Source organism: Sarcophilus harrisii, chromosome 3 (genome assembly GCF_902635505.1).
Source record: "Sarcophilus harrisii chromosome 3, mSarHar1.11, whole genome shotgun sequence".
NCBI classification, from domain to species: Eukaryota; Metazoa; Chordata; class Mammalia; order Dasyuromorphia; family Dasyuridae; genus Sarcophilus; species Sarcophilus harrisii.
The window spans coordinates 557,218,861-557,243,718 of record NC_045428.1 but is presented as its reverse complement, the minus strand read 5'-3'; the positions used below and the strand labels follow the sequence as shown (position 1 = coordinate 557,243,718).

General features: G+C 44.2%; 1 protein-coding gene across 1 annotated transcript in view; it reads left to right on the top strand.

The window, feature by feature from the left end:
- Positions 1–21,994, top strand: part of MAN1C1 (mannosidase alpha class 1C member 1) — a 198,632-nt gene extending 176,638 nt beyond the window's left edge. The window contains exons 7-11 of the mRNA XM_031961530.1: positions 2,180–2,335; positions 11,122–11,268; positions 17,242–17,438; positions 19,694–19,809; positions 21,149–21,994. Coding sequence (XP_031817390.1) covers positions 2,180–2,335; positions 11,122–11,268; positions 17,242–17,438; positions 19,694–19,809; positions 21,149–21,266 — 734 coding nt within the window. The 3' untranslated portion in view covers positions 21,267–21,994. The remainder of the gene's footprint in view (positions 1–2,179; positions 2,336–11,121; positions 11,269–17,241; positions 17,439–19,693; positions 19,810–21,148) is intronic.
- Positions 21,995–24,858: the final 2,864 nt, after the last annotated feature.

Sequence of the window (24,858 nt, the reverse complement as noted above, 5' to 3'; positions counted from 1 at the left end):
AGAACATAGTTACTGCCCTTGGTGTCTGGTGTTGAGAAGAACAAGGTCCCTTAGTCTAATTCTCTTCCCCTTGACACCCCGCTCCCCCACTTGGCTACCAGGCCCATTCTTTGTCTCTTTTCTATCTACCCAAGACCAGCTCAAATCCCTTTGTCTAGCACAAACTTTAAACTTTTTCCACTTGTGAAACCTTTTCATCTAAGAAATTTTTACAGAATCTTGTATAGATAGATATATAACATAAGCATATAAATTAAACATTTACTGATAATTATCGTAATTTTGTGACCCCCACATTCAGTTCCATAACCCATATGTGGTCAAGACCCACAGTTTAAGAAGCTTTGGTCTAGAATATACCTATTACCAATAATGTGGGTATAGCTGAGAACAGGAATGAATATCTGGAAGGCAATTAGTTACACGTAGTCTAAATCATTCTGTTCCCGTGTGAGATAAGGTCCTAGTTTCTCAGAATTGAAAGAACTAGGAATTCCCTAAATCAGCCCTCTACAAAACCCTCTGAGAACTTCTTCAGCCTCTGTTTGAGCCCATTCAATGCCTGGAAGATCATCAGCAGGCACCTTGTGTCATTGCAGGAAAACTCAGGTTACTGTGGCAGTTTAAACTCAATGGAAACATTTTTTTTTTTCCTGAGGCAATTGGGGTTAAGTGACTTGCCCAGGGTCACACAGCCAGGAAGTGTTAAGTGTCTGAGACCAGATTTGAACTTAAGTCCTCCTGACTCCAGGGCCGGTGCTCTCTCTACTGCACCACCTAACTCCCCCCTTAAACAGCATTTATTAAGCACCTCCTATGTGCCAGGCAATGCGGTGGGTACTGGGGGCTACCGAAAACAAACACACAAAGAAACAGTCCCTGCCCTCCAGGAAATAACATTCCAGTAGGATTGAAGCACAGTGTAGTGGGGAAAGCAGATGTTATCGAGTCAGATGAGCAGGGTTCAAATCTCACCATGTCCATTATTTGCAGTGTGATTTGGGGTAAGTAATTTCCTTTCTCTAAGTAGGCCTCTCTGGCTTTGACCAGTTTATTTCCATGGTCCTTAGCATTCTGTAATACTCTAAATATATTTATACTTAGCCTGCTGTCTCATGAGAAGCCCTAGGGAAAAATCCCTACATACAAGAGATGCATTATATACATGTCTATATAATATACACATATATTTATATATAAATATATATATATATATATATGTATACATACATATATATATATATATAATCATTGCTAGCACTTATATTACACTTTAAAGTTTACAAAGAATTTTACAACTCTTAATAACAACTCTGAGAGGTGGGTTGTTCTTCAGTCATGTCCAACTCTTCATGAAGCCATTTGGACTTTTCTTGGCAAAGATATTGGAGCAGTTTGCCATTTCCTTTTAAGGTAAAATAGAGTGAAGCAACTTGCCTAAGGTCATACAGCTAGTAAGTATCTGAGCCCAGATTTGAACTCAAGAAGAAGAATCTTGGGGTAATGCATAGAACACTGTCCCTGAACACCTCCTGAAATCAGGAGGAGCTGAATTATTACCCCCATTTTTACAATTTGGAAAACTGAGGCAAACAGAAGTTAAATTGCTTGCCCTAAATTACAGGGCTAGTAATGGTCTGAGGCTCAATTTAAACTCAGAAATTCTTTTGGGAGGGAAAGCTGCAGTGGATGGAGGGCTGCCCCTGGAGTTCAAATGTGGCCTCAGACACTTATGAGCTATGTGAGCCCAGGCAAGTGGCTTAACCCTGTTTGCTTCAGTTTTCTCTTCTGTAAAATGAGCCCGAGAAGGAAATGGAAAACTATTCCAATATCTTTGCCAAGAAAAACCCAAATGGGGTCATGAAGAGTTGAATATGTCAAAATAAGAACTTCCTTTGGGAAGAGGGGCTGCTCTCATGAGCAGGGTGCTAGGAGAGGGCAGAGAATAGACCCCTGGGTCCCCCGTGGGAGCCCAGTGCCCGGAGCATGGCGCACACTTAATAATTACTTGGTGACCGACCGACTGACCAGGCAGGCAGCTCCAAGGGAGAAGGCTGGGCTAGCCGCCCCCACAGGCCAATAGCGCCTGGCCTGTGGCCTGCCACCGATTGCCTCCCTGAGGCCCTGGGAGATGATCAGTTCACAGAATTTATATGTTATTCCCCTCGTGCCTGTGGATGAGGCAAAATATTTTGCACCTTTGTGGAAATGAGGAGTCCCCCATCTCTTCTCTCTGTACAGGTGAAGAATATCCGCAGGGTCCTCAACAGAACTGAGAAGCCCAAAGGCCTCTATCCCAACTTCCTCAGCCCTGTCAGTGGCAGCTGGGTCCAACGTACGTATGTCCCGCGGGATGGGTGAGCTGGCTTAAAGAGGGCCACCGTGTCTGGGGGCGCTTCCGCTGCTTTATTGTGTTATCAGTCGTTACCGAAAGGACTATTTGTGAGGAACAAGAGATCTAAAGGCAGCTGGCCTTGGAACCAGGAAGGTCGGAAGGCCATGTGTCTTTGGACAAGTCATTTATTTAACCCAGTCACGCTCTTAGATAAGTATCAGTTTTTAGTGAAGATGCTGACCTGTATCTTCCTCAGGGGGAGTTCCCTTCACCTGCAAAACCACAGGTCCAACGTAAATCGTTATCGCTAGTGTTTATAGAGCATTTAAAGATGTGCAGAGCATTCTGTCTGCAAATAGCATCTCATTTTATCCTCCCAACAACTCAGAGAAGCTGTGGAGTGAAAAGTTATTGATATCTCTCTATTGATATGTAATTATGTTATAGTTATCATGTTTTTATCTATGAGACAGCCAGAGATTAAATGATTTGCCCAGAGCCACACACTTTTAAGGTTTGCAAAGTCTTTTTTTTTTTTTTTTTGATTCTCACAACAACCTGGTGGAGTTCATTCAATTATTCCTCTTTTTTTTACAGATGAGGAAATTGAGGCAATCATGATTATTGCTAGTGTCTGAGACTGGATTCAAGTCTTTCTTAACCAGATTCAGTGGTCTATCTGCTGTGCCACCAAACTGCTTCTAGCAACAATAATAGCAAGGGTAGGGACTGGACCTGTAGTTTCACTGATACAGGGAACTCCCAGGTGAGGAAATTCCCTCCACCAATGCATGTTAGCACCTCCTTTGCAATTTTTCATCATAGAGAGCTGCCTAGAGCACTGAGAGATTAAGAATAACTTCCTCAGCATCAAAATGCCATTGTATGTCAGAGGCAGGACTTAAATCCTGACTCTAAGGTTAGCTCTCTGTCTACTATACCAAGCTGTATCTAACAATAACAACAGTAACAGTTCATATTTCTATAGTGCTTTATGACTATGGAACATCTGTACTTTTGTCATCATAGGCCTTTGAGGTTTTGGGGGCAGTCATCCAAGCACAAGGGTCTACATTTAACATAGAATACTTCTCCCTCCCTTCTAACCAGGGCTTTCTCTGCTTTTCTGTTTTCTATTCCACAAGCACTCATTCTCCACCTTCCAGGTTCTAAGCCAGGGGTCCTCAAACTTTTTAAACAGGGGGCCAGTTCACTGTCCCACAGACTGTTGGAGGGCCGGATTATAGTAAAAACAAAACCTTTGTTTTGTGGGCCTTAAATAAAGAAACTTCATAGCCCTGGGTGAGGGAGATAAATGTCCTCAGCTGCCGCATCTGGCCCGCGGGCCGTAGTTTGAGGACCCCTGTCTAAGCAAACACTGGGCTCCTGTTCCACTCCTGCTCCACCATCTTTTCCATTATATCTCTTGCCTCTCCATCCATTGTAGCAACAGCCTTCACAAGTGAGGAATGATTGATTCAAGCTCATTATCTCAGCCTTTTTTATAGCCCCCTACTGAGAAATCCCCAGCCTTGGTCCACAAAGAGGGGTTCATCCTTCCTCAGCCTCCCACTGCAGGTCAGAGTGAGCTCCAATATAAGCCAAGCATCCGAGGACCTCAGGATCCTCCCTCCCCCCAGAGCACTTGCCAAGATGGGGGGTTGTCAGATCTATGACGGGGAAACTCACTGAGTCTATAAAATTACTTTCCCTTGCAGGGGTTATGGTCCTGAGGACCACTTGGGGAGCACTAAACAATTGGAACAAGAGCATATTGTGTTTGGCTGGCCCTGTCCCTCCTAAGTCCCTCTGGGGGGGACCAGCTTAGGCCCGGGAAGAATGTTTTTCTGGTTCTGCACATCTGGTACATTACTGCTCTGAAACACATGCTCAGCGACAAGAAAAATGCGACAAGGGGCCCCAAGTGCAGAAAGAACTGAGAGGCAAGGGGCAAAGCAGGAACAGGAGCATCAGACTGTGCAGGGGAATAAGCTCTGGATTTGGAGGCCAAGAACCTGGGTTCAAATTCAGCCTCTGTTACTTTAGTAGCCTTGTGATTCAGTTTTTGTGACTCTCATTTCTACAATGAGACATTGGATTAGGATGATCTCTGAGGTCCCCAGTTCTAGCTCAGAGTTATGTTCCTATGTAGGGGTTGGATTGGTCCAGAGTTCTTAACTTTGGGCCCAGGGATTGATGGAAAGATGTCTTGAATGGAGGAAAAAAAATTGACATTTTAATTTTCATTAACTGCTGAGATTTAGAATTTTCTTTAATTGTGAAAATAGGCAAGAAGGGATCCACAGACTCCCACCCCAGACTTCCAAGGGATCCTAAACACAAAAAGGTGAAGAAGTCTTGGATTAGGTGATCTTTAGAAGGTCCCTTCTAGCCCCAAATCCGGTGCCGTCAGAAGCAAGGTAGGCTCCATCATCCCCGGCTTCATCCTTATTTCCTTTCTAATTTCTCTCTGTACTTTACACTGAGAAGCCTAATCCCTCTCCTGGACTCCCAATCCCAGATGAAAGTGAAATGAGAAATCTTCAAATCTAACTCCCACCTGACCAGGAAGACCCTCAATATGGAACAGCGAGGTTGTACAATAGACAAAGCACAGAACTCACACTCAGAAAGACTGAGTTCAACTCCTTCCCTTAGAGACTTACTGAGCAACTCATATAATCGTTCTGTGCCTCAGTTTCCTCATATGTAACTATGGGAACCCATCTCACTGGGTTATTGTGAGCATCAAATGAGTTAATATTTGAAGTAATTTGCAAATTTTAAAGGACTACATAAATACTAGTTATAATCATCATCCTCGTTATTATTATCTCTGACAAGTAGCTGTTAAAATTCCATATGACAGGGAATTTACTACCTTTTTCCAACCTGCTCTGCAATACTGCTCCTCCCACCAAGGAGAGCTAATAAAGAATGGCAGACTTTCCACGACAGGTAAATAATAAGAACCACAGAGGGCCAGATATTTTCAAGACAGCTTTGCAAATGGCTGAAATACCCCTGGAAAGTCAGAATTTTTGCCGGAGAAGGCTTATCTTTAAACATAATAGGGTGTGCTCAGCACCCTGGGGCTCCCAGAAATACAAGGTTCAGACTTCCTCTCCAGTTCCCTGCTGACTCTCTGGTTGGTGAAATAAGGCATTTGTACCTGATAATTAAAAACAGAAGACAGGATGTGCTAAGTGTCCGAGGGGCAGGACACGTGGTAAGCACTAGGGCTGCTCAAGGGAGGCATCAGTATGGGCTGGGGGGTTCTGGAAGTGATTCCTGGAGGAGATGAGACTTAGACTAGATCCTGAAAATAAATAGGGTTGCTATGAGAAGAGAAAATGGAACTGAGGGGGCAGTTTAGTCATTGATCCTATATAGATCTTAGTTGTACATAGTTTTGTTTTGTTTTGTTTTTACATATTGCTTTTGTGAATATTGGTTGTGGACTGTCACAAGTTCCCAAGCTCTCTGAGAGCACCCAGGCACTCTCGAAAGTAGAGGTTCTGGCCTCCATGAGCTTCAAAAAATTAACTCACTATAACTGGTTTCCTTTGTAACCTTCTATGTCACATCATTTTTTTGAGAAGGAATCTATAGATTTTATGGTTGTCCAAAGTGCCCCCCGGGACGGGGGGAGTCCATGACATCTAAAAGGTTAAGAATCCCTGATTCTGAGACTACAACAAATCTGGGGGTTGGGGACAGAGAAGCCATCTGCTTCAACTCCTCATTTTACAAATTAGGAACTGAAGATCAGGGAAGTTAAATGATGCTTGACGAAGCATCAAACCAGGTTTTCTAACTCCAAAGAGTTCGAGTTGGAGTTAGAGCCCTAACAGTGCTTTTTTCTAAGAAGCTGCATTGGCAAAGGGGCATTTTCTCACTAGAATTTCTCTAGCCAATGAATTAAGTTGGGGATATTTCCCCCACCACCACCACCAAAAGAATCAATATTATTATTTTACAGTGTCCCAAAAATCTTAGTGCAGTCTTGGACTTTAATAAGTTTGTAATTATAATGCCCTTATACTCCCTGCTCCTGGGACCCTGCTAGCCCTGGTGTGTTCTATTCTGGGCTCTTTCTGTTGTAAAGTCTGTGTTCATCTGCATTGTTCTTTTCTAAAGATCTTTGCAATTCCAACATTCCAAGACCCATTCCAAATCCAATGTACATGCACCTCCAGCACACAAAGGATCTAGAGTGAGAGCTTAAAGAGACCGCAGAGACCAGTTAGTCCAATTTCCTCTTTTTTACAAATGGGGAAACTGAAGTCCAGGGAAAGTAAAATTACTTTTCTAAGGTCATTCATATAATAAGTGGTAAAAGCAGGCTTTGAACCCAGGTCCTCTGCCTCCAAAATCAGAATTCTGCGTACTATGGTTTCACCCTTAAAACAGTCTGTGTTCTAAGGACCTTCCCAACTCTGACCTCCTGGGTTCTAAGGGCCCTCCCGGCTCTGACAGCCTGGGTTCTAAAGATTCTTTTAGCTCTAACATCCTGGGTTCTAAGGGCCCTCCCAGCTCTGAGCTCCTGGGTTCTAAGGACCCTCCCATCCCTGACATCCTGTGTTCTAAGGGCCCTCCCAGCTCTGACATCCTGGGTTCTAAGACCCTCCCAGCTCTGATATGCTGTGTTCTCAGGGCCCTCTTAGCTCTGACATTTTAATTTTCCCTGCATGGAATGGGCAATCTCCTGATTTACAAATGACATAATGACACCCCTCTCCTGAAACTCTGACCATCAAATGAGACAACAGGTATGAAAGCTCTTTGAAAACTGCAGGTGCCATATATCGTTATTGAGGCTTTTCTGCAGGGCTAGAAACAGGAAGTGCTTCTTCTGGGGTCCCCCAAGGACCTGAGGACTGAAGTTCTTTGCATGTCTATAAGGCCGGGAGGTCCAGAAATTATGGCCTCTTCACCAGCGAGCTCATCCCCTTGTGACCTCTAACAAAAAGCACTTACAAAGCAGAAAGTATTTTTAACCGAATCATCCCATTGCCAGATCCTCAGCGCCGGGAGAAAGATGCTCTGAATTACTGATGATGGTCACGAGAGGAGACAGTTCAGGAATTGTTGCTCTCTTAATTGCAAGACATTGACTAGGAGATAAACTCTCTTGCCTGGTATTAGCATAAAGCGGGAGCTACTCTTGAGCAGGAAAGGCAGCCCCGGGTCTAAACAGTTACCTTTCTTTCCAATCCAAAAGGAGACCTCCTGCAGGGAATCATAATTCCTCCTCCCGCTGTGCCGGGAGCACCAGGCTGGGCGAAAATCTGTTATGCATGGAAAACTTCTTCATTAATAAAATATGAGGCCTGTGGTTGGCAAAGAGCAGGCATATGGTTATGGATTAAGGACAACAGCGATTGGCCAGGAAGCCCCCAGTCCTGGTACCTGAGACTTGGGTATGAGCCTGGGCAATTCAAGCAGTTTGGGCTTCCTTATGTGGAAGTGGGCACAAAAGGGCCCTAGGAGAGAGCAGAACTCTGTTATAGAAACAGTGTTCAGTACACCTTGGTACACTGGACTTGGGAGGTGGGATACATTATCTGAGAGAGGCCTTAGAACTCAGGAGGTCAGAGCTGGGAGGGCCCTTAGAACCCAGGAGGTCGGATCTGGATCTTAGGGATCATTTTATCCTAGCCTATAATTTTTGAGATGAAGCTGAAGTCCAGAGAAACTTATTTTCCAAAGTCCTAAATTAACCCCAAGTCAGTGCTGAGACTGAGCCCTTCTGTTCTCAGAATGCTGGTCCTGGTCAGGGACAAACAGCAGCACAAATGCCTCATTTTGAGACCTACAACTTAAGAGGAGCGAGGGGAGGGATGGATGAAGCATGGATACAGAGCTGGGCCGTGGACCGACAGAAGCTGAGAAGGCTAATTTGTGGGGTATAAGCAGCCTGGGCCCCCCAACAGTACTACGTTACCCACTGGGCAATTTTGTATGATACTAACTAGCATTTAGATACATGATTTTGAAGTTTACAAATTGCAGTTTTTCATTTTTTCCTCACAATAAATAACCCTGGAAAGTGGGTGCTATTATTATCCTCATTTTAAATTAAGTGCCTCATCCAGTATCACACAGGAAGTATTCAAGGTGGGATTTGAACTCAGGAGTTCTTGACTCCAAGTTCAGTTCCCTCTACTCTTCCTAGTGGCCTAAAGATGAGGCTGGGGCTGGAGTAGAAGGACTGGTTCCTCCCATAATTTTTCAGAACATCAGAGGGCCAGAGCCCAATGGTACAATGGCTCCAAGAGGAGGAGTCTACCCAGGGAACTGCACACACATAGTAGGCTCTTAATAAATGTTGATTGGGCCAAATTGGCTCAAGAGCTTTTTTCCACTCAATTGTCCCTCCGTTAATTGTTGGACTCCATTTATTCTAATTTGCTAAATTTAAACCCTGTTCTTTTCTGAGGGTTGTACTAGAGGGTTTAAGTGACTAAATTAAGTCTCATTTGCACTTCTTTAGCCATTTATGAACCTGCCCAGCATTAATTACCTTGTATGTCATCCAGTAATAAAAGTCTCTGAACTCTCTACCATCTGATTATGCTTTTAAAAAAAGCATAGCTCACTTACACTTAATAACTAGAAGGCCCTGCTCCACTTGGATGATTTATGTCTGCTCTGGAAGAGGCTTGTAACATTTTGCCCAGAACATTCAGCCAGCGATGATCTTCAAGTCATAGCATTACAGAATCTTCCACCTTGGAGAGTTCCCTCAGAGGGCACCTGGTCCATTCTTACCTTAGCATGAATGTTCACTACAACACGCCCAACAGGTGGCTGTCCACACGCTGCTGAAAGATGGACAGAAGGAAAGAAGGAAGGAAGGAAGGAAGGAAGGAAGGAAGGAAGGAAGGAAGGAAGGAAGGAAGGAAGGAAGGAAGGAAGGAAGGAAGGAAGGAAGGAAGAGAGGGAGGGAGGAAGGAAGGAAGAGAGGGAGGGAGGAAGGAAGGAAGAGAGGGAGGGAGGAAGGAAAGAAGGGAGGGAGGGAGGGAGGGAGGAAGGAAAGAAAGGAAAGGAATTTAAAGCCACTTTGTATTCATTTTATTTGTATTTAGTATGGCCTGGAATCAGAAAGATCTGAGTTCAAATCCTGCCTCAGACACTTACTAGCTATTTACCCAAATCACTTCTCCCTGTTTGCCTCAGTTTCCTTCTCTGTAAAATGAGCTGTAGAAGGAAATGGAAAAATACTCTGCTATATTTGCCAAGAAAACCTCAAATGGGATCACAGAGAGTCGGACATGATTGAAATAACTGAACAAGAACAGCAATACCAGTATATCCGTATACATGGCTGTGTCTCACCTGAGAGTACCTGAGTTCCTTCTGGCATGAACTGTTTCCCTTCCGGCTTTGTAGGCTTGGTACTGAGCAGCCATCTGCCACAGGGTGGGCCCTTTAATCAGTGCTTGTCAGTGTACTGACCCTGAGGCAGCAATTCAACTTTGGGACAATTTAATTGTTTTTGTTATTGTTGTTATATTGAGCTGAAACCTGCTTCTCTCTAATGACCGAGCTCTGAAGCTGGAAGAAGCCTCAGGGGCTGTCTGAGTCACTCTTCTCATTCTGGAGCTGAAGAACTGAGGTCCCAAGAGGGAAGTCTAGGAAGTGTGGGCCAGAGGCAAATTTGAACTCGGGTCCCTCGACTCTGAAAGGGACACATTTTGTGCTGAACTGCAGTGTTGACCTACTGGTTCTTATTCCTTATTCTGCCTCCCATAGCGGGCCTCAGCACTTCCTGCACAACTACTCTTCCAGCACTTGAAGAGAGAGACTGTCCCCCCAAACCTCTTCTCCAGGCTCATCCCTCTGTTTTTTCAGTCATTCCTATTATGGCATGGTTTCTGGTTCCCTCACAAACTTAGTCACCCATCTTCATTCTTTCAAAGTCCAAATCCTTCCTTCCTTCCTTTTTCTTCCTTTCTTTTTTCTTTCTTTCTTTCTTTCTTTCTTTCTTTCTTTCTTTCTTTCTTTCTTTCTTTCTTTCTTCCTTCCTTTCTCTCTTTTATCCTTCCTTTTTCTCTTTTATCCTTCCTTTTTCTCTTTCTTTGTTTCTGTTTTCTTCCTTCTTTCATTATTCTTTCCTCTTTCTTTCTCTCCCTCTCTTCCTTCCTTTCTTCCTTCCCTCCTTTCTTCCTCCTTCCTTCTTTCCTTCTTTCCTCCCTCCCTTCCTTCCTTCTTTCCTTTCTTCCTTCCTCCTTCCTTCTTTCCTCCTGCCTTCCTTCTTTCCTCCTTCCTTTCTTTCTTCCCTCCTTCCCTCCTTCCCTTCCTCCCGCCTTCCTCCCTCCCTCCCTTCCTCCCTCCCTCCCTTCCTTCCCTCCTTCCTTCCTCCCCTTATTCCTTCCTTCTTTCCTTCCTTTCCTTCCTTCTTTCTTCCCTCCTCCTTCCTTCCTCCCCTTCTTCCTTCCTTCTTTCCTTCCTTCCCTTCCTTCTTTCTTCCTTCCTTCCTCCTTCCTTTCTTCCTTTCCTTCCTTCTTCCCTTCCTTCCCTTCCTTCCTTCCTCCTTTCCTTCCTTCCTTCTTTTCTTCCTTCCATCCTTCCTTCTTTCCTTTCTTTTCTCCTTTACTTCTCTCCTCTCCTCTCCTTCCTTCCTGCTTTCCTCCCTTTCTTCATTTTCTTTCTTTCTTCTCTTGCTGATTCACCCCACACCAGCCTTCAGCCCCCACACAAGAGCTCTCTACATGGCGGCTGCTCTGGGGTGTCTGGCCAGTTGCATAGTAACCATTCTCGTGCCTCCTCTCTCCTCACAGACCATGTCTCTATTGGAGGACTCGGGGACAGTTTCTATGAATATTTGATCAAGGCCTGGTTGATGTCAGCCAAGACAGACATTGAAGCTAAAAATATGTATTATACCGCCCTCGAGGTAAGAAGCTGGTTCTGTCCTTTTGGAACAGGTTGGTAATTAGTTGCTACAATCACCAAATCCTGCAGTCGACAAGGATCTGAGAGGTCATCTGATCTGGATCGAGCTTCCACAGGGACTTTCCCCCCGGGGGGGGCAGAACCTTTTTCTAGGGCTTTATCACAAGTGCAGGGCAGCTCTTTTCAGAGGTGCACCCCCCACTGCCCCGGGGGTGCTGTCCAGCACTGCCAAAGAGTGGCCCTGGAAGGAGAAAATACAGATGCTCATTGTTCCTCAGCCATCACCCTCACCCCAGTCCATGCACTGGAGAAGAGGCACAAAGATACAAGGAAGAAAGGAAGGAAGGAGGGATGAAAAGGAAAAGAAAGGAAAAAGAAAGGAAACCGAAAAAGAAAGGAAAAAGAAAAGAAAAAAAAAAAAGAAAAGAAAAAAAAGAAAAAAAGAAAAAAAGAAAAAAAGAAAAGAAAAAAGAAAGAAAAAAAAAAAAAGAAAAAAAAGAAAAAAAAAAGAAAGAAAGAAAAAAAGAAAGAAAGAAAAAAGAAAAAAAAAAAAAAAAAAAAAAAAAAAAGGAAAAGAAAAAAAAAAAAAAAGGAAAAAACAACCAAACACAAACTTTAAAATTCCCAAAACCATTTCTTTTCCAAAAAAAATTCAAAATATTTAAAACCTCCGCAACTCAACCACCCATTTAAACCATATCCACCTTCTTTCCCAAAACCTCCTTTAAATTCCATTTAAAATTTCCCCAAAACCCACAACCCCAAATCCCTTTAAAGCCCAAAAATTTACACCAAATTCCACCCTTCACCAAAAACCCTTTAGCCATTTCCACTTTAAAACTTCCCAAAGAAAAAAGCCTTCACCAACTCCCAGCCCTTTACACCCCCCCTCACCCCACTTCCCCACAACCAATTTAAACCACCCAATCCCTAAATTTACCCAAAAATTGCCAAAAAACCATTTCTCGGCCAGCAAAAAAAACCCCAAACCCAAAACTCAGCCACCCAACCCACCAACACGCCCAACCCATCATCCCACTTTCCCAACACCCATTTCCCTCTGCCGCCCAAAACCCACCCCGTCAAAAAAACTCCCAACCCCAACCTTGCCCCTCCCCACAACCCCGCAAAAAAAAACCAACCAACCTCAAAATTATTTTCATCCCTAACTAAAACCCAAAACCAAAACCCCAAAAAAACAAAATACCCCCCTTACCCGTTTAAAAAAAAAAAAAACACCACCCCAAACCCAAAACCAAACCCCTTTCACACCACCAACTTGCACAAAACACACCACAAAAACCCAAACCCAAACCAAAAACAAAACAGGCACCAGCACCGGAACCCCAATGCACCTTTGCCAGCCGAAAATTTCCAAAACACCAATTTCCACCCCTTTCCCAAAACTAAAACCAAAAAAAAAACAAATTATCCCACCCTTACCCCACCCAAATCCCACAAGCCAAAAACCCAAAAACAGCCAGCCCATTAAATTGCCCCACTCCCCAAAACAACAAACCTCCACCCCAAAAAGGCCGAAGAAAACCCAGCCCAAAAAAACCAAAAACCCCAAAAACAATTCCCAAACCCGGCCAAAAAAACAAAAACAACCCCCACCCATTCCCACCCAAAAATGCAAAAGGAAAAACCCAAAAAACCACCTTCCCAAAAAACCAAAAAAAACCCACAAAAAACCAAACAAACCCCAACCCTACAAAAACCCCAAAAACCATCAAAATAACCCCCTTCCAAAAAAAAACCAACCACCCCACCAAAGGGCAAACAAAACAACCTTGGCCCCAAAACCAACCTTAAACCCAAAATACCACCTCCCAAACTCCTCAATACACCAAATGCCACCCCTTTCCCTCTCCCCAAAAACGTTAATAACCATAACCCGAACAACACCCATTAAACCCTCCAACTAAACAAAATTCCACCCCTCCCAACAACACTTCCCCCATTCTTTTATTAAAAAAAAACCGCCAAAACCAAAAAAAACAAAACACCCCATCACAAACACCAAAAATTCCACACCACAATTTCCCCCTCCATGCCCCTTTCCACCCAACCCGTAAACCGCTTCCTTCCAAAAACCCCACCATCCCAACCCCACAAAACAAAAATCCAAAAACCCCACCCCCAACCCAACCTTTAACTTATAAACAAAACCACCACTCAATTTCCCCAGCCACAAAAACAAAAACGGAACACCCTTCCCCATCTAGGCCCCATTCACCAACGCCCAAAAGCCCCAAACAACCCCACCATCAGCCATTTCTTTTCCACCTCCAAAAAAACCCCACCCCTCCCCTTTAAAAAATCCCACACAGCCCCAACCAACGCTTTCCACCCCGCCATACGGCACCCCACCAAAAAAGCCTAAATCACCGCCCAAATTTCAAAATTTACCATCACACCCAAGGCAAATTTGCTTCCCCAAACCACCACCCCACTTAACCCCCCACCCCCCCCCCTTCCCCGCCCCCCCCTCCCTTTCCCCGCTTCCCAAGCAAAAACCACCCCATCCCAAAACCAACCCCCCCCTAAAAAGCTCCCCAAACCACAAAACCAAAACACCCAATTTCACAAAACAAACCCCCAAAAAAAACCAAAAAACAAAACCGCCCACCCCCTTCCACCAAACCACCGCCGTCACCCATCCCCAAACCCGGCCGCCGCCGCAAAAACAAAACCAAAAACAAAAACAAAAAACAAAAACAAAAACAAACAACAAAAACAAAACAAAAAAACAAAAAAAACAAAACAAGAAACAAAAAATAAAAAAAATAAAACAAAAAAACAAAAAGCCAAAATATCTTTTAAAAAACTCTCTAACCCCCTAACCCCACCAAAATCCTAATACCATCCCAAAACATCTCCCCCACCCCCCGCAAAACCCCCTCCCCACCACCCCACCCGCACCCCACCAAGCAAAACGAACCACCCCTCCCCGCCCACCACCCTCCACACCTCACAAAAACCCCATAAAAAACACCAACCCCGCCCGGCAAAACAAACCCTTGCCCCAAAACACCGTCAAAATTTACTAACTAACCTCCAATTAAAGCCCCATCCAAAATCCCTCCAACCTTTCCTCTTTCTTCCTGCTCCCCACCACCCAAATTCCCAAAACATTCATCCCATCCCCGCACACCATCTCCGGCCAGGCCGCCCACCCCTTTCGCCACTCGGCCAAAACCCATCCGACCAAATCCCTTTTCCACCTTTCCTCCCCCAAAAACACCTTAAAGGCAAAAAATTTGGGAAAAACACAACAAGCCAAGGCCCAATCCTGCCCATTACCCCGGCCCCGGTTGGGTTTAAAGCCCTCCCGCCTATTTTCCCAAGGTAAAATTCTTAATTCCGCTTAAATTTTCCACAATCCCCCAAAATTTACAAACCAAAAATTTGATTTATTTGGAATGCCCCAAATTGCCGCCCCTTCCCCCCGCCAAAAAAATCCTTACAAAGGAAAAAAAAGGCCCGTTTAAAAACCAATTAAACTTACTTCCAACTTAGGCTTGGCCAAACCCCCATGCTTTCCAAACTATCCCCATTCATTTCTAAACTTTCCAAAAAATTCTACCTTTTGGCCCCCCAAACCCCCATTTCCCAACCCCCGGGTTTTCAAAACCCCCTCCCAGCCTTCCAAAAACCTAAAGGCCTTCCCCCAAACCCCAAGCCCCCAACAACCCCAACATTCCCTTTCCGGAGGCCCCAGCTCCCCAGGCAAAAACCCCCTCCCCCACCCCACCATTCCGCTTTCTCCTAACATTTTTCCCCTTTCACTTCTTTTTTTTAAATTAAAGCCCTTTTTATTTACCGCAAGCCATTAATTTTAAATTACCCGGAAATCTTTTTTCAAATTTCCCCTTCCCCTCCCCCTCCACCCTTTGCCTTTTTAAAAAAATTATAAAAACCAACCCCTTTGGAAAAACCCAAATCCGGAAAAAAAAAAGCCCCAATTTAAACAACAAAAAGGGAAAAAATATAAATTGCCCCCACTCTCCATCCCCCGCAAAGCTTTCTTCATCACTAAAAAAGGAAAACAGTTTAAATAGGGCCCAAGGAAAAAAACTGTCGACTTTTTTAAAGACCTTCCCAATTCTGACATTCTGTATCCTAAAGTCCTCTCCAGCTTTAAGTGCCTTTGATTTTAATCCTTTCAGAAAACATACATTCCCTTAGGGACAGGCTTAAAATGATTTAATTCATAGTCACAGAGTCACTGAAGTTTGTGAACTTTCAAGATCACCAATACAACCCCCTTGTTTAGAAACTGAAGCCCTGACAAAGGCAGAACTCTGCTCGGGGCCACATAGCAAGTGCTTACGAGTGCCCCGGCTGGGGCCCGAGAACCCCTTCCATTGGCTGGTTGCAGAAGGCAGGTCTCAGGCCTAGTTCTGGGGCTGCTTGGTCGTCCCGGACCAGCACAACATTTGGTTCTGAATCACGTTCCCAGGCCTTCCCTCTCACCTCCCAGACCAGGGCTGTTCCCAAGTCTCTGAAGGAAGGCCCCCAGTTTTCAACTAATGATTTGTTGCTTTGAGTGAATTTAAAAAGAAAGAAATGGAAACAGTCAGAAAAGTCAAGTGCCACTGTAGTCCCTAATAGACACAAGGGGAAAAGGTTTCCCTGATAGCCTCACTAGCCCCTGCTCCCCTGTGGCCCCTCTGCTCATTTGGACAGTCTGGCCATCCCAATGTGCCTGCAAGAGAATATATCCCAAGTTCCCTTTCACCGCCAACATTCTGTCTTACTAAGAGAAACTAGATGACCTTTGACATACCTTTCCTCTTGGAAATTCTATTCCTCCCACCTAGAAATCTGGGGAGAACCTTGTTTCTCATTCCCTCCCTGTTATTTTCAATACCATTCTGACCATCATTCCCCTTGCAAAGATCCCTCTGTTATGAAAAGCAATTTGGGACTACACTCCCAAAGCTATGTAGCTGTATATGTGCTTTAACCCACCATTAAATCTCTATCCCCAAAGTAATTAAAGGAAAAGGAAAAGGACCCATAGGTGCAAAAACACTGATAGTAACTCCTTTGTGATGCAAAGAACTGAAAATGGAAGGGATGCCCTTTAATTAGGCAGTGACTCAATAAGTATGTGAAGTGATGAAATGTTCTTGTGCTATGAGAAGGGAGGAAGGAAACTCTTGGAAGGAACACTTTTATGAACTGATGCAAAATGAAACGAGAAGAACCAGGAGAACAGTGTATACAGTAACAACAACAATACTGCAAAGATAAATTTGAAAGACTTAAAAAGTCGGATCAGTTTAGTAAGTGATCAGAAATTATTGAAATCAGAAATAATTTGAAATACTATATAGACCAATGGGGCAGCTGGGTGGAGCAGGGATAGAACACCAGCCCTGAAGTCAGGAGGACCTGAGTTCAAATCTGGTCTCTTAACATTTCCTGGCTGTGTGACCCTGGGCAAGTCACTTAACCCCAAATTGCCATGGGAGGTGGGAGGTGGGGGGGGTGGGAGGAGGGGATTATATAGACCAAGCAGACTCCTTGAGGGTGAGAGTTATCATTGTTATATTAGTATTCCTAGTGCTAGGTTGCTGAATGCTACAATGGATAAAGCTTCTTTCCTCCATGAGCCTTTAACTTTGTTTGAATAAACCCTTTACTGAATTGAATTGAGAAGAAAATCCTGGAGAAGTGGGGAGGATGAGAATGGGGCAAGGAGTTGTCTTCCAGAGTTTGATTCCAGAGGATTTCCCTTAGTTTTGCTTTGGCCCTAGAGAGTAGAATGGGAGCCCAAGGGCGTTGCCAAGGGGACGATTTGGGCCCAATATCTATCTAACCTTCCTAACAGTCCAGAGCAGTAACAGGCTCTGCGGGCAAAGGCAGGACAGGCACTTGTGCCATGGGTTGTAGGGAGGGCCTCTTGTTCATATGAAAGCCCCAGGGCGGGGGGTGTCTGGCCCCTATAGCTCAGAGTTCGAGAGCCCTGGATGTGAGGGTGGGTGACTGTGACTGACTGTCCTGTGTCCGCCCCTCAGACACCAAGCTGGGACCAGAGGTGTTCTGGTTTGATTTTGGGAGTGAAGCCACAACATCCAGCCCCAGCGAGAGCTACTACATCCTGCGGCCCGAGGTGGTGGAAAGTTACATGTACATGTGGCGCCTGACTCATGATCCCAAGTACCGGCAATGGGGTTGGGAAGTTGTGGAGGTAAGGACAGAGCTGGAGCTGGGGCTCACAGAGCCCCCCTCCCCCATTCCCATCCATCCCCCCAGTCCTCCCACCCCAACCTGTGAGACTCACCATGAAAAAGAAATGCAGCTCCCTTCTGTGACATCATAAAGACTTCTGAAATATAAATAAAAGTTGCATTATATAACTTTTATAAGCAAATATTATATATATGTAACGTTTATGTAATATAAACAAAAGCTCACAGTTGAATACATATTCAAAAAATGAATTATATACATTTATTGATTGTTAAATTCATGAGGAAAAATGTTAAAGATAAGGAGAGAATAAAGGAAGCTATACATTGGTGGGAGATGAGTATATTCTACTATCCTCCACACTGATTTGATCATCTCTTCACATTAGGAACAAGGGGAGGAGCATTTATTATTATTTATTGATAAATTCATAATGAAAAAAGAAAAAATTTTAAAAGAAGAAGCTATACATTGGTGGGAGATGAGCATATTCTACTATCCTCCACACTGATTGATCATCTCTTCACAGTAGGAAGAAGGGAAGGAGCATTTATTAAGTGCCTACTGTGTACTAGACACTGTGATAAATCCATTTTGAAGTTGAGGAAACTGAGGCAAACCAAAACTGAGTGGTGTGCTTGACATCACCCAGCTAGCAGGTGTTTGAGGTCATACTGGAGCTCAAGTTTTCCTTACTACAAGCTTATCATTCTCTCCACTCTCTCTCTGCCTCAGAGCTGGCATGTACCGGGCTTGAGGATCAGGAGTTCTGCTGTTTCTGAGATGATTGACCTTGGATCATTCCTCTTCTCAAAACCCCAGTTTCCTCATCTGTAAAACATATAATTCTTGCCTCATTGGGTTGTGAACGAAGCACTTTAGAAACCTTAAAGTACTACAGAAATGATAGTTGTTATTCTTTCCATTGAGAGACCTGGTAATTAAAGTGGGGGAAATTATGCTGAACTGGGTATCCAGAACTCTAGGAGCAGACTTCTGTTCTGACATTTGGGCAACCCTGGCTTTTCAACAAGTATGTGCTTTCTTGAGCCTCACTTTCACTTTCTATGAAATGGGGATCATAATATTCACCCTTTCAGTATCACAAGATAGGGAGGAAAAGTGCTTTGTGAACCTTGCTAAAGCATTATAGGAATTTGATGGTATTATTTTTGTTATCATTGCCATCATTGTCACATCATCATGATTATTTTTTAAGCAAAATCTCCCTGGCCTGTGACTCAACCAGAACTGGAATCCATATCCCAACAAGTACAATTTTATTGGTATCATCCCCTGAAATCATGGAAGTAGGACAAACTGATCTTGTTTGAGACCACAGCTCTTATTTCTATAGTTCTCAGTCTTATTTGCATTACATCATTGCTAGGTCCAGAGAAGGGTGACTGCATGAAGAGGGAACTTGAGAATCAATTAAAGGAATCATTCATGGTTAACCTAAAAATAGAGAAAGTGGAGGTGCGGAATAATTATTTTCTTCAAGCATTTAAAAGACTGTTATATGGAGGAGGAATTCAGGGGTTTTTTTGGACCCAAAAGACCCCCATGTTGTTTCCACCTGCAGAATGTCAGTTCCTCGAAGGCTAACATTGTTTTACTTTTGTCTTTGTATTCCTGATACCCAGCCTAATGCCTGACAAACAGTAAACACTTCATAAATGCTTGATCAATGAATCCTATCAGACAAAGAAAGTCTGCCCAGGAAATACTGAAAAATAGATCATTTTAAGTGTTCAGTTATAAACATGTAAAAATATGGCAGAAAGGGGTCTGGGTGATCTGTGAGAAAGGGGAGCAGGAAGAGCAGACCTTATATAATATGCTGAGGAGGTTATTGGTGGGAGTGGAAAGAGCAGCAAGAATGAGAAAGCAGGGTAACTTTTCCTACCTTTTGAAATTGGAAAGGAGAGGACAGCTAACTATCTGGTTTTTGGTGGTTTTGATTTTCCTTGAATGAAAAGGTCAGTTCAGATAATCATCTACTTTCTGGGGGCCTCAGTTTCCCCTTCTGTAAAATGAAAATAAAGTATCTCTAAGGATCCTTAGAACTCTAGAGTGCTCTACAAACTTAAAGTGCTGTGTGAATGTCTGATAGCTTCACCATCTTCATCTTTATCATCTGTCTCATCATTGAAGACATTTTCTGATCAAAGAAATAACTCATCTAGAGCTGACCACAACCACAAGGTCCTATTCAGAGAACCTCCTAATATTCCCTTCCTTTTTTTCTAGGCTCTAGAAAAATACTGTCGAACAGAAACAGGCTTCTCTGGGATCCGAAATGTTTATACCATGTTTCCTGAGCATGATAACATGCAACAGAGTTTTTTCCTGGCAGAGACACTAAAGTAAGACTGGGCTTTTTGGAAACTGCTCCTTCCTTCTCTCTAAGAAGAACCAAAGGTGTTTGCTTGGGGATGGTTGGGGTTTCGGGCAAATTACAGAGTCTCAAAGGATTAACTAGGGTAAGACCACAGGCACTTTGACACTCTCCTCCCCTGGGTGCTGACCTGGCTCTAGTGATTAAAAACAACTAACTTAGCAAGAACAAGTGGTTAAAATGAATGTATCTCCCTCCTTCACACCCCAGATGAGTTTCTCCAGAGCAAACCCAGTTTGCATCCTCCCTGCTGTGTCTTTCCTAGGAGCAGACTCATGGGTCTGCAGGCTTCTTAGAGTGTCTGTTTCCTTGCAGGGAGATAATGTCCCAGGGTCTCTTCAGTCCTTCCAACCTCCTGTCTTGTGTCCTCAGACATCTCTGTCCCAAGTTTGAGTCCCCTTCCTATTCCAGAAGTGCTAGTTATGATTGTGCCCTCTTCCCCCTTTCCCCCTACATTATATTAGAAGTAAAATTGGGTTAAAATGAATACCCAGAAGAGTCTTAAAAGGAGAAAAAGTCACCAGGAGGCAGTCTGTGTTGGGACTCTGAAAGGAGAAGGGGATTTTGCCTTAGTGATCACTTTGTTAGGGAGAAAGACCAAAGGAAGGGATTTATGGGCCAGTCGTGTGTGTGTGTGTGTGTGTGTGTGTGTGTGTGTGACCCAGGTAAGGATCTGAAATGAGTTGAACCAAGGGTTCCCAACACCAAGTCCAATAGCCTGAGACTAGATTGCCTCTAATTTCCCTTCCAACTATTGGGATTTCATGACTTTATAATTAAAATTTTATTTTAAGAAAGTAAATCTCTTAGAATGGAATGGGGAGCCTGGAGGTTGGGAGAAGATGAGGTCAGTAATCCCAGAGTAAGATGAGAAGTCCTTAGCCTAGAAAATCTAGCCATGAGCTTCTGGGAAGATTGACTTTGGGGTTCCTGGTGGTCTTTAATTCTAGCCTGGTTGGAAGGTTCTGGCTCCCAACATTCTGCCAAGAAAATACAATGGAGAACAGTGGCAGGGGGACTGGGAGATACAGTTTCTATCTCTCAGAAGAGTTGGACGCCTTCCCCATGACCATAAGCTCCCTATATCTTCAGCCCTGGGTCCATGAATGGTGACCCTCCTTTACCTCTGGACACCAGTTTCCAGCTTAATTCCACCCCCTTGAGCTGTTTGCCTGCCAGGACTCCCACCCACCATGCTGGTCTAGTCAGGTCAGCCTCCACAGCTAGCAGGACCCAGGGCTTTGTTGCAGTCACTGCTCTGGGATGAACAACTAACAAGCTCTTCTTATCCCTCCCATGGTGCGCAGGTACCTCTATTTGCTGTTCTCTGAAGATGATCTCCTCTCCTTGGAAGACTGGGTGTTCAACACAGAAGCCCACCCACTGCCAGTGGGCCACCTCCACAGTCCAGCCAGAGCCCACTAGCCCCTTCCTCTGGACAGCCTCCAGCTTGGCTGCCGGGGTCTGGACATCCCCACCCATGGGATCTGCTTTTCAAGGAAGCGTCGGGCCCACGTTCCCGGCTCGGACCAACATCGGGTGGGACAAATTCCCTGGACAGACACCTTCTTTTCCTCTATGAGGAACCCCGCCAATCACGAGGCGAGACCTTGGTCAAAGGCCATCCAGTACGCAGACCACAGACATTCCTTTCTACAGAGAATTTCTATGAAACCCACAGACTCCCGGGGCCAGAGGGAGGGGAAGGCAACTAGGAGAGAGGGCCCTTCTCCCTTCCCTCCCATTCTGTCTTGTTTTGCCTTTTTTTCTATGCAGTTGGATTTTATTCCCATTTATAATCACTGTTTTCGATATGATGTGCTTTCTTTTGTAATGTCAACACGATAAACTGAGTCAGCCACTCTCTTTTCCCATCTTGGCCCCATTTTATATATTTTCTGTGCTTTTTCCCCACCATTTATCATTAATTTCCATTTGTGTGACCTGACTCTCGGATCGAGGGAGAGAGGCCGCCTCTGCTGCTCAAGGTGAACCAGAGTGTTGTCCATCCCTGGCCCTCTTCCCTGCTACCCAGGAACCAGAATCAATGACCTTGTGGGACACAGACCACGGGTGGGTCGGTCATCCAGCATCGAGGCCCAGGGAACCCCATGCTATGCTATTGTCTGCAATAAAGACTGATTTAAGAAGTGCTTTTAGCATGCGTGTGATCAGTACCTTCAAGGACATTATTTCTTTGATATCCTGCGGCGGGAGAGAGGTGAACCTGGGAGTCTCAAGGTCTCATCCAGGGAGCCTTCCTCACTCTGAGACCAGCCCTCAGGCAATGTCCCACATGCCCCTCTGCAAAAGAAGGAGGTTTTTGAAGAGCTCATTGGGAATCCTTTTTAGGGCGTAGTGCTGAGCCCCAAAGGGTAGAAGGAGTTCCAAAGGGTGGAAGGAGACAAGGAGGAAGATCCTGGGAGAGACAGCAAATGCACAGCCATGGCAGATCCTGTAAGAGGGACCATCTCAATGGAGATGGGGAATGGCTGAACAAAAATGGCATCTGGCTGTAAATTGTATTGTTGCACTCTAAGAAATGACCAATAGAAAAAATTCCAAGAAACTGGGGGAAATGGGTATAAATAATGCAGAGGGAAGAAGCAGAACTAGAAGGGCAGGGATTGCAATTGTGTAAATAATAACAAGAGCTCACATTTAAATTGTGCTTATTATGTGCCATCTCATTTGATTCTTACAATAACTGTAGGAGGAGGATGCCATTATTATCCCCCATTTACCAAAAAATAAGGCAAATGGAGATCAAGTCACATAGCTAGTAAATATCTAAGGCTGGATTGAACTCTATATTTAGTTTCTCAGTGCTACCTAGATTTATTTTTTATTCAGTTGATTAAGTCATACCCAATTGTTTGTGACCCCATTTAGGGTTTTCTTGGCAAAAATAGCAGAGTGTTTTGCTATTTCCTTCTCCATCCCACCTTACAGATGAGGAAACAGGCTCAAGTGAGTTGTCTAGGGTCACACAGCTAATAAGTGTAAGACTGGATTTAAATTCAGGTTTTCCTGACTCCAGGTCTGGTGTTTTATCCACTGCTCCACCTAGCTGCCCCCCAAAACTTTGTACTAGGAGGAAAGACCACACTAAAATGTGGCCAGTCTCTAAATACAATGATTAGTATAGAAATGGAGAAAAACACTTTTAAACCCTAGACTTGTGCTCCCATGATTCTTGCTCTCAGTAGAGAGGTGAGGGAATGTGGTGCAGAATAGGAGATATGCTTTGTAGCAGTGTGCTGCTCCTTGCACTCCTTCAGAAAATCCCCCTTGCACCCCAGTGTCCTTTATAAAATAAGCAGGTCAGAGCCAGTGATTTCTAAGGCCCATTTTACTTCTAAAATCCCAGAATTTAGAGTAAGTCCTTTCCAGTCCTAACAATCTCATGACTTCATGTTGCTGATGGAGGAAAAAGAAGAATCAGCACTACTCTTGGACTGAGGGCAAAGCAAGGGAATTTTTTTCTTTTCTCTTCTTTCCTTTCCTTCCCTTTTCTTTCTTTTCCTTCCTTTCTTCCTCTCTCTCTCTTTCTTTCTTTTTTCTCTTTCTTTCTTTCTTTTCTTTCTTTTTTCTCTTTCTTTCTTTCGTGTCTTATATAGCAGACCCATCCTTGAGCTTCTATGATTGGTTCATTCTTTCTAGGATGCTGTAAAAGGTGGATTTGGCCATCCCTGCCTCCTCCTGAAATGTCAGAGCCAAACCTTGCTCCTCCCCCCATTCCTATCTTTCACCTGTTTATTCAAATCACTCTCGCATCTTCTTCCTCGCTTTGAGCAACTTACAAATGTATCATGAGAGTCCTTGCCTTGCCTGGGGTTGTTACACAAAAATGAATCGTGAAAAATTCATAAATCGATTGGTCACCAGGTGATAATTTTTTTTCTTCCAGCAATTCCAAAAGACAATCTACCAAGACATGGGGTTGGGAAGGTCTCATGAGGGGGAGCAAACACCTACACAGATGGATTCACAAGCCTTTCTATCACTGCAGTAAATCGATAGGGCCCTCGTGGATAGAATAAGATCATCTTCCTGGCAACTTAGCTCCATTCCAGAGATAAAAATAAACAGAGCCTTGGGTCCCTAGAGAGGAAATGGGAAATTAGGGAGTGAGTCACAATTGCTTAAGGTAAAAGTGAGCTCAGGGAGTCAGCAGACCCCAAATTAAGATGATCCCAGGAGAAAAAGCACCCTCTCTGCAGGGAGGAGGAATATCAACACATTGTCTTGAAAATATGATTTCAAAAAGGCTTGGAGAGATAGTCCTCTGATTTCCAGCAGATTGTTGGTTCTTGTCCTGTTTGACTTTATGCGATCCCAAAGTTTGGTGGTGGAAGCCCTCCGTAATCCGGCCCCCTCCTATCTTTCCAGTTTTCTGATGTCTTTCTCTTACTGTGTACAGAGGCCTCCTCGCCATTTCATGAGCAAGACAGTCCATCTCCCATTCTGCATTGTCGTGGCTGCCTCCCATGCTTAGAATTCTCCCATGCTTGTCTCTGCCTCCTGGCTTCCTTCAAATCCCACTTTCCACAAGAAGCCTTTGTCAATCCCCTTTAAAGCTAGTGCCTTCCCTGGCTGATTATCTCCAATTCGCCCTCTCTAGAGCTTGTTTGTACATTGTTTTTTCCTGTTGTCTCCTCTGCTTTACTGAGCACTCCTAGAGAGCAAAGGATGTGTTGTGAATGTTTTTGTGTGTGTTCCTAGCACTTAACATAGCTCCTGGTACACAGTAGGCACTTAATCTGCTGGTTTGACTTACCTTACTGTGGGGGAGCCAAGTATGTTTTGGCTTCACAATAACCAGTACAGGCGAGAGGGAAAAAAACCCTGATTTAAAACTGGGTCACCTACTATTTATGTGAACAGAGGCAAATCACCCAACCTCCCCAAGCCTCAGTTTACTCATCTGTAAAACGAGGGAATTGGACTAGGTGACCCCTAAGATGCCTTCTGGTTCTACTATCATAGATGACAACTACAAGAAACATGAGAAGGC